Here is a 16,398-nt window from a genome sequence, read left to right on the forward strand (position 1 = left end):
TTCACTCTCGGTGATAATGGTAAATTGGACAGATAACCGAAGGTACATTTTTTTTAGTTTTGGATAGAGTGGAGAGGGATTAGAACGACTGTCTGGTTTTAATGCTGTCCGATATTCACCCTCTCTATTTGTGCTATTTACTGTAATCACTAAGAGAAAAAAAAAGTCCAAATTTTGGGTTGTCACAAGAACAGTAAGAGGGGAAATCTTCCATTTGGGGACACTAATTATGGTGACAATCAGGGATTCCCTCACTTTGGAGGATTTCCTTTCACTTCCTGTTGTGGCAGTGGGACAGGAAGTGAAGGGAAATCTTCCCAATGGGGACACCGATGGCTAAAAAACCTCCAAAAAATGGGTTATAGCCCTCCCTTTCGCTATCCAAAATGAAAAAAAAATGTTTGCCTTTAGTCCTACTCTAACAGTGAAGTCCTGGTCATCTGTGGTGGCCTTGTAACCTTTAATATTTAGTAGGATGATTTGATATACAGTTAACTTCCTTTATAAAATCAGTCCATGGATTTTTGCTCGGAAATCATATCTACATTTCTACACAGGCCGTGTTTGGCATTCATAGCTGTAATTAGAAGGTGGAATGGCGGGTCTGTCCTTTGCTGGGTGATATGAGTCACAGGGGAGTTACCACTCTCTACATGGAGCAATTATCTGCAATGTCACAGCGCTCGTCTCTTCCCACTACCAAGATGGCCGATGCCCATGCAGCGTCCTCTAACGTCGCTGCCATTCATCAAAATGGCCGCCCGCGTTCTATGAATGGCTGGGCTCAGGCGGCGGATCCTTCGCCAATAGCCAACATGGACGCCGTTAGTTGGTCACCCGAATGCACGTCACGTCGTGACCCCGCCCCGTAACCGGCACTTGGCTACCAGTGAGGTGATGGAGGAGGAGTAGGTAGAGGGACATGGGGCGATATAGAGAGAGGACACGGCGCAGCTGATCATCTGTTACCATGGCGGCCCTGCTACTGAGAGGAGGCCTGAGCCGAGGGCCTGTACTGCGAGGAGACGGAGTGAGGGGTAAGTCTCCTTCTCTATATGTGCGTGTCTACAGGCCTATACCTACCTACCTACCTACACAGGAGAGATCAGTCCTCTACAGGAGAGATCAGTGCTATACCTTCCTACACAGGAGGGATCGGTCCTATACCTTCCTACACAGGAGGGATCGGTCCTATACCTTCCTACACAGGAGAGATCAGGCCTATACCTACCTACACAGGAGAGATCAGTCCTCTACAGGAGAGATCAGTGCTATACCTTCCTCTACAGGAGGGATCGGTCCTCTACAGGAGAGATCAGTGCTATACCTTCCTACACAGGAGAGATCAGTCCTCTACAGGAGAGATCAGTGCTATACCTACCTACACAGGAGAGATCGGTCCTATACCTACCTACACAGGAGAGATCGGTCCTATACCTACCTACACAGGAGAGATCGGTCCTATACCTACCTACACAGGAGAGATCGGTCCTATACCTTCCTACACAGGAGAGATCGGTCCTATACCTACCTACACAGGAGAGATCGGTCCTATACCTACCTACACAGGAGAGATCGGTCCTATACCTACCTACACAGGAGAGATCGGTCCTATACCTACCTACACAGGAGAGATCGGTCCTATACCTACCTACACAGGAGAGATCGGTCCTATACCTACCTACACAGGAGAGATCGGTCCTATACCTACCTACACAGGAGAGATCGGTCCTATACCTACCTACACAGGAGAGATCGGTCCTATACCTACCTACACAGGAGAGATCGGTCCTATACCTTCCTACACAGGAGAGATCGGTCCTATACCTTCCTACACAGGAGAGATCGGTCCTATACCTTCCTACACAGGAGAGATCGGTCCTATACCTTCCTACACAGGAGAGATCGGTCCTATACCTTCCTACACAGGAGAGATCGGTCCTATACCTTCCTACACAGGAGAGATCGGTCCTATACCTTCCTACACAGGAGAGATCGGTCCTATACCTTCCTACACAGGAGAGATCGGTCCTATACCTTCCTACACAGGAGAGATCGGTCCTATACCTTCCTACACAGGAGAGATCGGTCCTATACCTTCCTACACAGGAGAGATCGGTCCTATACCTTCCTACACAGGAGAGATCGGTCCTATACCTTCCTACACAGGAGAGATCGGTCCTATACCTTCCTACACAGGAGAGATCGGTCCTATACCTTCCTACACAGGAGAGATCGGTCCTATACCTTCCTACACAGGAGAGATCGGTCCTATACCTTCCTACACAGGAGAGATCGGTCCTATACCTTCCTACACAGGAGAGATCGGTCCTATACCTTCCTACACAGGAGAGATCGGTCCTATACCTTCCTACACAGGAGAGATCGGTCCTATACCTTCCTACACAGGAGAGATCGGTCCTATACCTACCTACACAGGAGAGATTGGTCCTATACCTTCCTACACAGGAGAGATCGGTCCTATACCTACCTACACAGGAGAGATCGGTCCTATACCTACCTACACAGGAGAGATCGGTCCTATACCTACCTACACAGGAGAGATCGGTCCTATACCTACCTACACAGGAGAGATCGGTCCTATACCTACCTACACAGGAGAGATCGGTCCTATACCTTCCTACACAGGAGAGATCGGTCCTATACCTTCCTACACAGGAGAGATCGGTCCTATACCTTCCTACACAGGAGAGATCGGTCCTATACCTTCCTACACAGGAGAGATCGGTCCTATACCTTCCTACACAGGAGAGATCGGTCCTATACCTTCCTACACAGGAGAGATCGGTCCTATACCTTCCTACACAGGAGAGATCGGTCCTATACCTTCCTACACAGGAGAGATCGGTCCTATACCTTCCTACACAGGAGAGATCGGTCCTATACCTTCCTACACAGGAGAGATCGGTCCTATACCTTCCTACACAGGAGAGATCGGTCCTATACCTTCCTACACAGGAGAGATCGGTCCTATACCTTCCTACACAGGAGAGATCGGTCCTATACCTTCCTACACAGGAGAGATCGGTCCTATACCTTCCTACACAGGAGAGATCGGTCCTATACCTTCCTACACAGGAGAGATCGGTCCTATACCTTCCTACACAGGAGAGATCGGTCCTATACCTTCCTACACAGGAGAGATCGGTCCTATACCTTCCTACACAGGAGAGATCGGTCCTATACCTTCCTACACAGGAGAGATCGGTCCTATACCTTCCTACACAGGAGAGATCGGTCCTATACCTTCCTACACAGGAGAGATCGGTCCTATACCTTCCTACACAGGCGAGATCGGTCCTATACCTTCCTACACAGGCGAGATCGGTCCTATACCTTCCTACACAGGCGAGATCGGTCCTATACCTACCTACCTACACAGGCGAGATCGGTCCTATACCTACCTACCTACACAGGCGAGATCAGGCCTATAACTACACAGGAGAGATCAGGCCTATACCAGAGAACACTGCCATGTACACGGGAGGGCACAAGTCCAGGCCTTAAGCTACCTACACAGGAGGGCACTGGCATGTACATAGCCATAGCCAGCAGAGTGGGGCACAGCCGTGTACAGAGGGGGGCACAGGTCCAGGCCTATACTTATGTACACAGGAGGGCACAGACCTATAATAAAGAGTTTACAGCCGTGCACAAGGGTCTATACCGGAGAGAAGATAACTGCTACAAAGACAGAGCTGTGCTGCTCCAGGTGGGAATGATTGCTCCCTTCAACCGTGTGGTGTAGGTCCAGTCTGCAGCCTGAATAAGAGCCAATGGTTCAAGTAAGGTTGACCGCACTCCCAGGTATGTATGTGTTTCACAAATCAAGGTTCGCTTAGTCACATGACTAAGCGAACCTTGATTTGTGAAACGCGTTAATCTTGCCATGCCTGCATAGAGGTCTCACGATGTCTCATGATGTATCTTGATGGATTTTTATCTCCAATAAAGTAATCATCACTGCTTCATACCTGGGAGTGTGGTCAACCTTTCTTGAACCATTGGCTGTACCGGGGAGAACACGGGTCTGTACCAGGGAGAACACGGGTCTGTACCGGGGAGAACACTGCTTCATTCCTCCTGAAAAGTGAAAGTAAAGGCAGTTGCCTTGTGTATACCTGCATGCCTTTGGTATATTATAACAGTGGTCATCAACCCTGTCCTCAGGGCCCACTAACAGGCCAGGTTTTACCTTGAGGAGATGTAGACTAGAATACTGCAATCACTGAGCAGCAAATGATATCACCTGTGATGTATTTCAGTTATCTTGCAAACCTGGCCTGTTAGTGTGCCCTGAGGACAGGGTTGATCACTGCTTTATAGAGTACAGTAAAGAAAGTGAAGGAAATACTTTTTTCTCATTCTATATGTATATTCTCAATGCTCTGGATTGTTGGTTCTCCTAGAAAATATTCTATAGAATTGGATCATAGTGTTATCTTCTTCCACACGGGTGTTCCGGTCAGGTCTGCCTGTCAGTCTTTCGTGTGGATCTGATTGGATGTTCCATGTAATGTTATAGGCATGTGTCCATTTACATCCGATGACCTCAGAGCCTGTTCAGGGAAAACATGGAAAAGGTTCCTGTTGTCCTCCATTTTTCCAGCCCTAGTGTGACAGGTCGGAGGTCCTCCCATAGACCTAATACGGGTCCAGAAAGTTCTGGTAGCAAAAAGCTGAACAGACACGGATTTCACAAAATTGATTTCCGTTCTACTGTGATTCATCCAGAGATCTGTTCATGGATTCTGTCTGTTTGGACCGAACACGACCTGTTTGAAAGGGGTTCATGCTACTCCCTGAAACAATGTTTCATTTGTTCTGGAAGGTGATGAAATCAGAAGTCATTGTCTCCAGGGTGGATTTGATTTAAATCAAGTTGACATAAATCATAATTTTTAAACAGCAACTGTCATCTCTGTCCTGCGGGAGCTCCTCCTCTGACCCGCTGTTGACTCCCCGACAGTCCCATTCACTTTAATGGGACGGCTGGTGATGTGGCAGTGACACAAGGTGAGGGACGTGGCGGCAGCAGGTGAGTGGATGCCCACTTACAGGCGCTGCCATGATGGATCTGAAATGACAGGTGCTCTTTAAATGTAAGGCCCTATTGCTGGTAGTTACAAATGAAATGAAGGTTTCCTATTTAGAATAAGCTGTCGGGTTAGTAAACCAGCGATATCAGAACCGATTCAATCATACAGTTTGTAGTGTACATCATTTTTGCAAAACAATGGTAAAGGAATATTCCTGAACTTTGTTTTATCTCATGGTTACTGTGAAATTGTGTGAATGCATCAATGCAGTGCATGTTATCTCAGCTTGCAGAGCTTGGACTCATTGAATGAGTTTACCAAAAATGTAAATATTGCAGACTATACAGCCTCAGGCTACATAACTAAGCTCCATTTCATGCTGAATAAACGAAGTTATCAATCTATCCTAAATAGAAAACGTTCTTTATATAGATTTTTACTCAAAAATCTCCTCCCCCCTTTTTTTTTTTTTTTTTTTTTTTTTTTATTTAAATCCACCCCGATTTGTCTCGCATTTACCTGCATGCCTGTGGTCTGTCATAGAGTAAAGCTACATTCACATGGGCAAATGACAGCGGCGGGAAGCCTGTGAGCAGATAGCTGAGACTGCCAAGCCATGTACACCTCAGTGAAAGGTCAGCAGTGGCCTTGGCTAACCATGGTCGTCCGCACAGACAGCATTTACCTGCGGTGCTGCAGGATGCACTTTGTGTTCTGAAATGACCTGAACAAATGTGTTCGTACCTCTAAAATACATGATAAATGGATCACAGTGATATTTGAAATGAAGGCCATGCAGGCCGTCCATCTGTCAATTTTTGAGGCGGAGCTGATTGGAAGCTCCATGTCAGGTCTATTGGTATCCGAATGTGAACAGCATTCGCCTGTGTACATCTGATTCAATCTTAAGCTTTTAGACTTGCTTGCTGTTCCACTCCACCATTTCAGCGATGTTTTGCATGAAATAAATGAAAAAATGCATCATTGCGCAATGATACAAGTTCAATGGATAAATATTATTAATTTGAATCCACTCATATTTGTGTAGTAGCAATAGCGCTTGTGTAAAAATGGTCAGACGTTTGACACCGCTCTTCATACAGCAACTGCTGTGCTGACAATCACATTAGATGCTGTCACTGGCTCCTCCTCCCGACGCGTTGCGTCACATGTCACTTACTCAAGGGTAGCCATGTGACCCGCCGGTCTCTCTAAGCTACAGCCGGCATACTGGTCACCATAGTAATATCGGTCGTCATATCAGCAGTGATTTATCTGCTCTCATTTTTAGTTATATATAATTTTTTATTTTTATGCATCATATTATTTACTTTGTCATCTTTTGAGCTAATCTTGCACATATAGGGGCTATCTAATTCCCTTATTTGATGTGTTTTGAACATATTGTGTTTTGTTTATAGTGTGCAGCACTTGTTATATATTGGTTTTTAATACGATTCACTTAGTTTACATTCAAGTTGGTTGCAGCTTTGTATTATTTAGCTTTTTCTCACCTTTTTGCACTTATTTATATCAGCGCTCCAGTATTCTTTTTATATACATTTAGACCAGGTCAGGATCTGACTGGGAGCCCCAAATCCTGTACAAAGCGTTTGGGACCCGGAACTCCCGGTCCAGGTCACGTGATTGCTGTGATCTCCTCTGATTGGCCTGTGATTTTTTTTTTTTTATTTTTTTTTTGTCCCTGAATGGAGGGGAGAGATGCATTATGTGGCGCTAACTAGAGTGCCTCCATTCCTGCCCACCTCACTCTGCTTGCTTGTACTCAGCCGACACTGAAGTGGTGTTGATCAGGGCTGGATCCCAACCCCATCCACAATGGATGCTGTGTCCGGGTCGGTAAACCTGCTCCTCCCGTTCTCGGACTGCACTCAGCCTCTTTATAGGACAAGTAGGCTACCTTCACACTGAGGCGGGCAGTAGCAGAAAATATACAGCTAAATTTAAAAAATAATTCTTTTTTTTTTTTTTTTTTTTTTTTTTTTTTACTATTTTGGGCAGTTTTTCTTTGATAATAAAAAAAAAAATCAGGAGATATCCATTACCATTTACCACCAAATGAAAGCCCAATTTGTCCTAAAAAAAACACGGTATGTTCCATCAGGATGCACAAAGTAGTTGTGATATGTACAGTTTTACTAACGCATGCCAAGGTTGCAAAATTATGCTTAGGCATTTGTTTTACCCTTGGGCACGAAGGGGTTAACACTGACGAGTACTTACAATGGTCCTCCTCCTTTTTTTTTTTTTTTTTTTTTTTTTATGTAAAACCTTTTTCTACTGTTTGATGCAGTTACAACAATTTCTTATGCCCTGTACACACGACCGGTTTTCCCATCAGAATAAACTCAAGCTGTCTTGCCTACACACGGTCACACCAAATTCCGACCGTCCAGAACGAGATCACGTACGATGGGACTAGGAAACGGAAGTTCAATAGCCAGTAGCCAATAGCTTCTGTGTCTTACTTGCTTCAGAGCATGCGTTGTTTTTCGTATGTCGGAACAGCATACAGACGAGCCGTTTTCCCGATAGGAATTAGTTGTCGGAAAAATTTAGAACATGTTCCATTTCTAGGTCCGTCAGAATTTTTGACGTAAAAAGTCCGATGGGGCCTACACACAATCGGAATATACGATGAAAGGCTCCTGTCGGACTTTTTCTGTCGGACATTCCGCTCGTGTGTACACGGCTTTAGTCAAGTCCATCTATATCTGCTAATACTACCTACTCCCCAGATTGACAATGCTACTTTCCAAAGGTGTCTGCTTTGCTACTTCACATGTGATGCAGGAACAGGTGAAAGACTATTCATGTTGCTGTAACACACAAATAACATGCATCACTTCTGCAGGTGCATGGTGGTGCCATTAATTCTTACTGACACTCGAACGCACTTTGCTAACTTGTGCGTGAAATCCCAATTAGTTGACAAAGAGTCAAGAAAAACTTCCAGCGAGACACACCCGCTGAACTCAAAGGTCAGGGTACATCGGCGTCTGATTGCACCAGACTAATGGGAACAAGACCATTACCACCAGACCTGTGGCCTGACTGAAGTCACATTCAGAATTCTTTAACATTCCCCCCTACCTTAAAGAGGTAGTAAAGTTTTCCTCTTTAACTGTACCTACAGGTAAGGCTATAATAAGGCTTACTTGTAGGTTATGGAACTATCTCCTAAACTTGCACCGTTTAGGAGATCTTTACTATAATCGCTGCCGCTGTCATCGGCGCATGCGCACTGACGGAACGGCCTATTCGTGCCGTTTCTTCAGGGCTCATGCTGTGACCGGTGGCATGCGCTGGAGTGACGTAATTGCAGCTCCGGCCAATCGAAGTGCCAGAGCCTGTGAACCCGGAAGTAAAGTTAGCCCAATTTTTTTGCATATTGTGAAAGATGTTGCGCCGAGTAAATAGATACCTAACATGTAATGCTTTAAAATTGCGCACACTCATGGAATGGCGACAAACTACGGTACTTAAAGGGATAAAGGTTTGTTTATTTTTTAAAATAACAAACATGTTTATACTTGACTCCTCTGTGCAAGGGTTTTGCACAGAGTTCCCCCTTGAGTAGGCGACATGATGCTGGTGTGGGCTGGCACACAGTGGCCATCTTGCTGGTGGGGACTGCTGGAAGCTTTTGTTACCAAACAAACGTGGATTATTTTTTTTTTTTTTCTTGTATCTTGGAGCATGCGAGTTTCTTTTTTTACTTGCAATAAATGACATTTGACATACTGCACCATAGAGCTGCACGATTCTGGCCAAAATGAGAATCACAATTTTTTTTGCTTAGCATAAAAAGATCACGATTCTCGCGACGTAAAATCTTTCACATTATACAAAAAAAAAAAAATGGGTTAACTTTACATGTTTGGGGGTTTGGGGGTTCTAAGTAATTTTCTAGCAAAAAAAATGATTTTAACTTGAAACCAACAAATGTCAGAAAAAGGTTTAGTGTTTAAGTGGTTAAACTTTTTTCACTTACACACGAAGTCTCTTCCATTGGCAAATTGTTACAATGTTTATACTTAAGTTCAACTGATAAAGAATGTTTTGTTTCTTGCCAGACTTCCTGGTTTTTCTCCCTTTCTTTTGAGGGCTGTGGCTTCAGAAGAGCAGAGAGAATTCTTTGCATAGAAAGAATTGTGAAACACTTTAGTCAAGATCGCGATAACGATTCTTGACAATTGTGCAGCTCTACTGCACCATTAGATCTATCCTTTTATATCCACATGGGATAGAATAACTTGCGTTAACTGTGGCGGAGAGGTTCCAAAAAAGTTATAACCGGGGGTTGCTACACCTGTATTTCTGCCTGCTGTCCCTGACCTGGACATATGGAGATTGAAGGGTCCCTTTGCAATCTGAATGCTTATGTGTCCTTTGTAATGAGGGCCCAATAAGGAGGGTATACGGCTTTGTGATCGGATGCCGGTGATGGTTTCCTCCTTTCTGCTAACCATCCTGTGAAGTGTGTTGGACACTTGTCATTTGGAATTATATCCCATGGACTTATTATTCAAGCGCTGCACCTTTTATCTACTTCATTTAAATGTAAACATTAAAGTGGAGGTCCACCCTGAAAAAAAAAATTGCACAAAAAATACCAAAAAAAAAAAAAAAAATTGAGGAAGAGGGGGAAAAAAAAAATTTTTACTTATGTGAAATGGCTGTTGCTAGGTAGTCTTCCTAATCTGCCTCTTCCTACGCCACGGTGATGTTGTCTCTTCTCCTCCCCACATTGTCTTCTGGGGAATGGGGGCGTGGTGTGTTATGGGAACTGTGTGCGTCCCATTCACAAAGCGCTGCACGACTCGCACAGTCGGAAACAGGCAGTGAAGCCATAAGGCTCCACTGCCTGTTTTTCTTAGGATGGCGGTGCCGGGACCCGAGAGCCGAGGGACGGGTCGGCCTCGGGCGGCCGACATCGCGGGCACCCAGGACAGGTAAGTACTTATTTAAAGTCAGCAGCTACAGTGTTTGTAGCTGCTGACTTTTAAATTTTTTTTTTTTTGTTTTTTTTATTTAAAAAATCCCGCTTTAACTATATACAGGTGTGGGGAGCAGAGTGTACAGTATACAGGTGTGTGGGGGCAGGGGGGTGTACACTATACGTGTGTCATTGGGGTATACTGTGTGTGTGTGTGTGTGTGTGTGTGTGTGTGTGTGTGTGTGTATCTATAGCTAAATCTATATCTCAGTATTGGCGTGTGTACATTCTATATAAATAGTGATCAGTATTGGCGTATACATGGTATTTACAGGATTTCAAGTTCTGAGCTGTTACTCGCTGCCAGTTGCCCTACCCTGGCCCCCCCCCCCCCCCCCCCCCCCCCAAATCCACCCCTAAACACGTCCTCCATAAATTATCTCATAAAATAACACTGTTAAATTTTTTTTTTTATGTAGAATTAGGGCTCTTTCACACGGACGATCCGTATGTCCGTTTTTTCATCCTTCCGTTTTCGGGTGAAAAACAGACATACATGTATCCCTATGGAACAGCGGATGTCAGCGGATGAACGTCCGCTGACATCCGACCCGCTCCCTTCCGAAAAAGTGTAATGGAGGAAAACCCTACTTTTCCAACCGTTTTTGGATCGGGTGACGACGGACTCTACGGTCCGTCATCATCCGATTTCCCCCATAGGGGAGAGCGGCGCTCTGACAGGTCCGTCGCTGCAGCGACGGACCTGTCATCTTCCTGCTCAGCGGGGATCGGCGGTGAAAGAGCCCTTAGGCTTCATGTACACGGGATGTTTTTACAACCTCTCCTGAACAATTTAACTTGACAGATAGTAACACACATTTAAAATGTCTGTTTTGCCACGTTTGCGTTTTAGAAGCGTTTAACTGTTAAATGATGGTGGGGCAATGCAGCTCACGTTCTAGGATGACGTCATATGAAGGCATCCTAGAATGACCGCTCTTGCGTGTCCGTGCCGTGTTGCTAGGACATGGCGCAACCCTGATCTGTGGAAAGAGCCGCGTACGTGGCTCTTTAACCATGTGATTGGCTATGTCCAATCACAGCCGGTCACATGTAAACAAGGCCACTGACAGTGTGTGGCGAGGAGAGACGATCAGCGGCATCTCCACGCAGGGGGGCATCTAGGAATGTTTTTCTTCTCGTGACTGCGACATGGTGGACAGATCGGACACTTTTGGTGCTATTTTTTGGGACCAGTCACATTTATATAGCGATCAGTGCGATTTAAAAATGCATTGATTACTGTGTATGTGACTGGCAGTGAAAGGGTTAACCGCTAGGGGGCGCTGTAGGGGTTAAGTGTGTCCTAGGGAGTGATTCTAACTGTGGGGAGGAGAGGCTGTGTGTGACACGACACTGATCGCCGCTCCCGATTACAGGGAGCTGTGATCAGTGTCACTAGGCAGAATGGGGAAATGCTTGTTTACATCATCATTTCCCCGTTCTTTCTCTCCATGAGACGATCGCAGGTATCCCGCGGACATAGAGTCCTCGGGACCCGCGATCACACTCATGGAGCTCGTAACAGGCGAGTGCCCGCGAACCGCTTCTCAAAGGGCAACGTACAGGTACGTTAATTTGCCTGTATGTGCCCTCCTGCTGACGTATATCGGCATGAGCCGGTCAGCAAGCGGGTTTAATATTGTGCTAGAATGCGATGCCATAAATTTGCAAGGAGAAGGATCCAGAGCTCTGCTGGCTACATGGAATTTATCCTCACTTGCTGACCGATCTTCTGCTACAAAACAACCCTGACTTGCTCTGGATGTCCTACAGAACAAGGCACAGGGGGGAAAAAAAAGCTTAGTTTCCGGCTGAGTGCAGACGATACAGCCCCATGAGCGGCTCCCCACGTGGCGGACTCCCCTAGGCGAGCAAACAATATGGCACCGCAGACTGAGATGGAAGTTTTATGTTTATAAATGATGTCAATATACTGCTACAAGAAACTAGTTGGAGCAACGAATGAGATCTGGCTTGGCTTTGCTAGAAGCCTGCTCATACAGGTTTACATGAGCGCGTTCTCTGATGACCTTGGTTTAATGACTTACAATCCAGTGTGCAAAGTGTGATATTTTGTATATACAGCCAGAGCTTTAGTCTGAAAGTTCCCAAAGGTCACCAGATCTCATGGCCAGTGATGTATATCTACCAGTATGGAAATGTTGTGTGGTGTTTTTTTTTGTTTTTTTTGTTAGAAAGCTGAAAGAAAAATAATTTTGGAAGATGCCACGCTAATTTCCTGAAAATACTGTTGCCCTGGCCTTTGAGCTATTACTTCAGTACTTTAAAGCGGTATTAAAGAAGTCCAGCCTGGGCTCGTTTGGCTGTATTTCTGCTATGGATCACAGGAGCGCAATTTGTTGTGTTTTTTTTTTTTTTTTTTTTTTTTTTTTTTTTTTTTTTTTTTGTAATCTTTATTTGGAAAATTTTCAGATAACAAACAAGTAGACATTCAACAAGGCATGTAGGTAGAAAAGGACATTACATGACAGGATATGAAATGAAGGGCCCCTTATCGGCATGTGGTCAGAAAGAAAATTCCTCAGGGATGTATTCATTTTTTAGGGGGGGATCGGTTATCAACATCTTACAACCATGATATGAGTTCAAACAGCAATGGGTCACCCCTATTGTCCCCGTCTGGTACATCTCTGCAGAGGATGTAGGTCTCTAATCAACGGTAAAACTCAGACCGCACATTTAGACCATGGGCCCATCAACAGAGAAAACAAATGGGGTAAGGAAAATGAATTAAATTAAGGAGGGAGAAACTAAAATAAAAGTAAGGTAATACAGTGACATTAAACTGAAAAAAAAACCCCAGAAAACATCTGCTAGCATGCTAGGCTGAAGTAATCTGTGGCAAACCTGCCAAGGTTCGGCTGCCCCTATACATATTCAGAACCTTGGTACCCGAAGCTCCCCCCGGCCGACCCCATCAGACAGAGGGGGTCGTAGCCGTCGAGGGTCTCCGGGCAGATAGCCCAGCTGGGTTTGCATAATTTATCCAGGAAGCCCACATGGAATAGAACTTCTCATGTCTATCTTTATATTGTGCCATCCACTCCTAGCATCCAAAATATTATTTACTAAAGTCACCCATTTGGTGCAGGTAGGTATTCGGGGGGGTTTTCCAGTGGATTGGGATTAGCCGCCATGCTGCATTAAGCAGATGGGGTAGTACGGATTTACGGTTATTGGTTAAGAGTGGTGGGGAAGTGCAGCAAGGATTCCAACGGGGAATCTGGGAGCTCCAAGTCCAGAATAATCTTAATCTGGGCATGAATATCTAGCCAAAAGGGCCGTAGTTTGGGGCATTCCCAGCAGATGTGAAGGAATGAGCCTCTGAGGCCACATTCTCTCCAGCATGCATCTGAAAGGGAAGGGTATATCTTAGTGAGCTTGGAGGGTACCCTATACCATCTGGTCAGAATTTTAGAACTATTCTCCTGCATTTTTGTATCTACTGTGCTTGAATGTGTAAGTCTATATATAGATGGTCCAGCTGAGGCTCGGTGAAGATGCGCTGAAGGTCTCTCTCCCATTCCCTAATGAACCCTGGTTTCTCCTCAGTATGCATGGTCTGCAATAGGTCATACAGCACTGAGATGGCATGGGAAATAGCCGTGGTCACCATACATAAGCTTTCGAATGGCGAGGCTAGAGTAGGTGACCAGACTCCTTGGTGTAGGCTAGTGATAAAGTGCAGAAGCTGTCTGTAGCGCCATTCATCCATAGGGAAGGGGCCGAACTGCTCCCTCAGCGTGGCCAGCGTTAACAGGCCATGATCCTGAACAAATCTGCCACATCTGGACTCTCCATCAGCCGTCCAGGTCCGAAAGAAGGAAGGGTGTTCCCCAGGGGCAAACTAGGGGAAGCCGCTTAGGGGTGCCAAGGGGGAAGTCGGTAGTGCGAGCTTCCCTCCCTTTTTCAGGGCGTCCCAAGTCGCCAAGGCGTGGGCGGCCAGTGGAGAGGCCCCTATGTTCCCAGGGGACCCAGGGGGCATGTGATAGCTTATGACCTGCCAGAAACTTGTCCAGGGGTACCCAGGGTTTGTAAGGGGTATTATGGTACCAGTCTAAAATGCGTTGCAAAGCTACAGCCTCATAGTATCTGTGGACCATGGGCACTCCCAAACCTCCCTTCGCCTTAGGGTGCTGTAACGTACGGAGAGCCAGCCGAGGGCATTTCCCACTCCATATATACTTAATAAACAGACTATTGAGGGTTGAGAAGAAATTCCTAGGAAGGGTAATTGGCACCATCTGCAGGAAAAACAATATACGAGGTAGCACATTCATTTTAAGAACACTGACTCGGCCCATCCATGAAAATGCAACCCTGTCCCATCTTTTCAGGTCCACTCTAATAGTGCAGAGTAGTGATATGTAGTTGCATTCATAAAGCAGGGAACAGCTCATGGGCAAATTGACCCCTAAGTACTTCAGGGTGGTTGGGCACCATGTAAATGAGAAAGCAGATTGCAGCTGTGTACGCAAACCCGAGGGGACGTTCAGTGACAGAATTTCAGACTTGTTGTAATTTATCTTGAAATTAGTAGGTTAAATTCTTTCAACTCTGCCATAATGTTAGGTAACATTATGTTCTATCGGATATAGTTATTGAGGCGGATCCTATTAAGCAACGGTTAGAGCAAAAATAAGAGGGGATAACGGACATCCCTGGCGTGTCCCATTGCTAATCAGGAAGGCATCGGACAATAGCCCATTCACCTTCACTCTGGCAGTCGGGGAGCTATTCAGGGAGGATATCCAAGCCAGCATATTGGGGCCCAATCCGAGTCTGGTCAGTGTCGTGTTCATGTAGGTCCAGTCCACCCTGTCAAATGCCTTCTCGGTATCAGTGGAAAGCAAGAGACAGGGGCGGGTCGTCCCCTGAGTTTCAACCCAGTGTATTAGTTGGAGTGCCCTATTTGAATTGTCCCTAGCCTCTCTGCCCATAATAAATCCCGTCTGGTCGGGGTGAATCACCGTCAGGAGGATCGGCTTGAGTCTATTGGTCAATATTTTGGCTAAGAACTTAATAGCTGTGTTCAAAAGCGATATAGGCTTATAGTTTTCTGGTAGGGTGTGGTCTTTTCCCCTCTTTTGGGAGTACTGTGATGTGCGCCATTAGTGCCTCCAGAGGGCATTATCGTACTGGAGGCCAAGGCCGTGAAGTAGGCACACATGGGATTAGAAAGCACCTCCGAGTATTTCTTGTAGTAGGCATTGGTATAGCCATCCGAACCGGGGCTTTTCCCATTAGGGAGGTCTTTCACCACTGCCTGAATCTCCGATACGGAAATGGGGGTATCCAGTTGTTTGCCAATTGAGGCCTCCAGCTGTGGGGATTGGGCCTCTTTGAGATATTGGAGAATGCGGTCGACCCGTTGGGGTTCCGAAGAGCCTGGCAAGGTATCTGGGAGATGGTACAACTGTGCATAATATTCCCTAAACGTATTTGCTATTTTTGAGGAGTGGATAACTGATGCACCCGTCGTGGAGGTGAGTTTATGTATGTGTCCAGTGGCACATTGACGTTTGAGGGCTCTTGCCAGCATTTATTACCAAATTCATAGAATTTGTGTGCCAAATGGCGTATACGTGCCTTAATTTTAGTGTCTAGTAGAGTAGCTAATTCCTGTCGAAGGGCATGTAGCTCCGACGCCATGGGTGGGGTGACATTTTTCGTGTGTGTGTTCCACCGTGCGTATTTTGGCTAAGCGGGTCTGTAGTTCGCCCTCCCTGGCTTTCTTCAGTCTCGCCACCTGAGATATCAGCTCTCCCAGAACCACTGCTTTATGACCCTCCCAAACGGATTCCATGCCTACCTCGCCTGGTTTATTCTCTGCAAAGTACGGAGAAATGGTGTCCGATACTTGTTTTAGAGCAGTGTTTTTCAATTCCAGTCCTCAAGGCGCCCCAACAGGTCATGTTTTCAGGCTGTCCATTATTTTGCACAGGTGATTTATTCAGTTTCACTGCCTTAGTAATTAACACAGCTGTTTCATCTAAGTGAAATCCTGAAAACATGACCTGTTGGTGCGCCTTGAGGACTGGGGTTGAGAAACACTGTTTTAGAGTGACCGCATCATCCAAGATGTTGTCCTTCAAACGCCAGCTCCGTGTTCATGCCTCTATAGACAGGGGACGCAGGGAGGTAGAAACTGGCGCATGATCAGAAATGGTAATGGAGCCTATGGAAGCTCCAGCTAGGGAGTCGAGGGAGCACTGGTCCATCATCAAAAGGTCTATATGGGTATAGACATTGTGAGTGACTGAGAAATAGCTATAGTCCTTGTCTGCTGGGTGG

General features: G+C 45.8%; 1 protein-coding gene across 2 annotated transcripts in view; it reads left to right on the plus strand.

Moving 5' to 3' along the window:
* The first annotated feature begins 836 nt into the window (after positions 1–836).
* LETM1 (leucine zipper and EF-hand containing transmembrane protein 1) overlaps positions 837–16,398 on the plus strand; it is an 88,119-nt gene continuing 72,557 nt past the window's right edge. Inside the window, exon 1 of one of the 2 annotated variants that reach the window (XM_073610924.1) lies at positions 837–1,037. In XM_073610924.1, coding sequence (XP_073467025.1) covers positions 971–1,037 — 67 coding nt within the window. In that variant the 5' untranslated portion in view covers positions 837–970. The remainder of the gene's footprint in view (positions 1,038–16,398) is intronic. The other variant, XM_073610925.1, reaches the window with a different exon arrangement.

Source organism: Aquarana catesbeiana, linkage group LG01, assembly GCF_042186555.1.
Source record: "Aquarana catesbeiana isolate 2022-GZ linkage group LG01, ASM4218655v1, whole genome shotgun sequence".
Classification (NCBI taxonomy): Eukaryota; Metazoa; Chordata; class Amphibia; order Anura; family Ranidae; genus Aquarana; species Aquarana catesbeiana.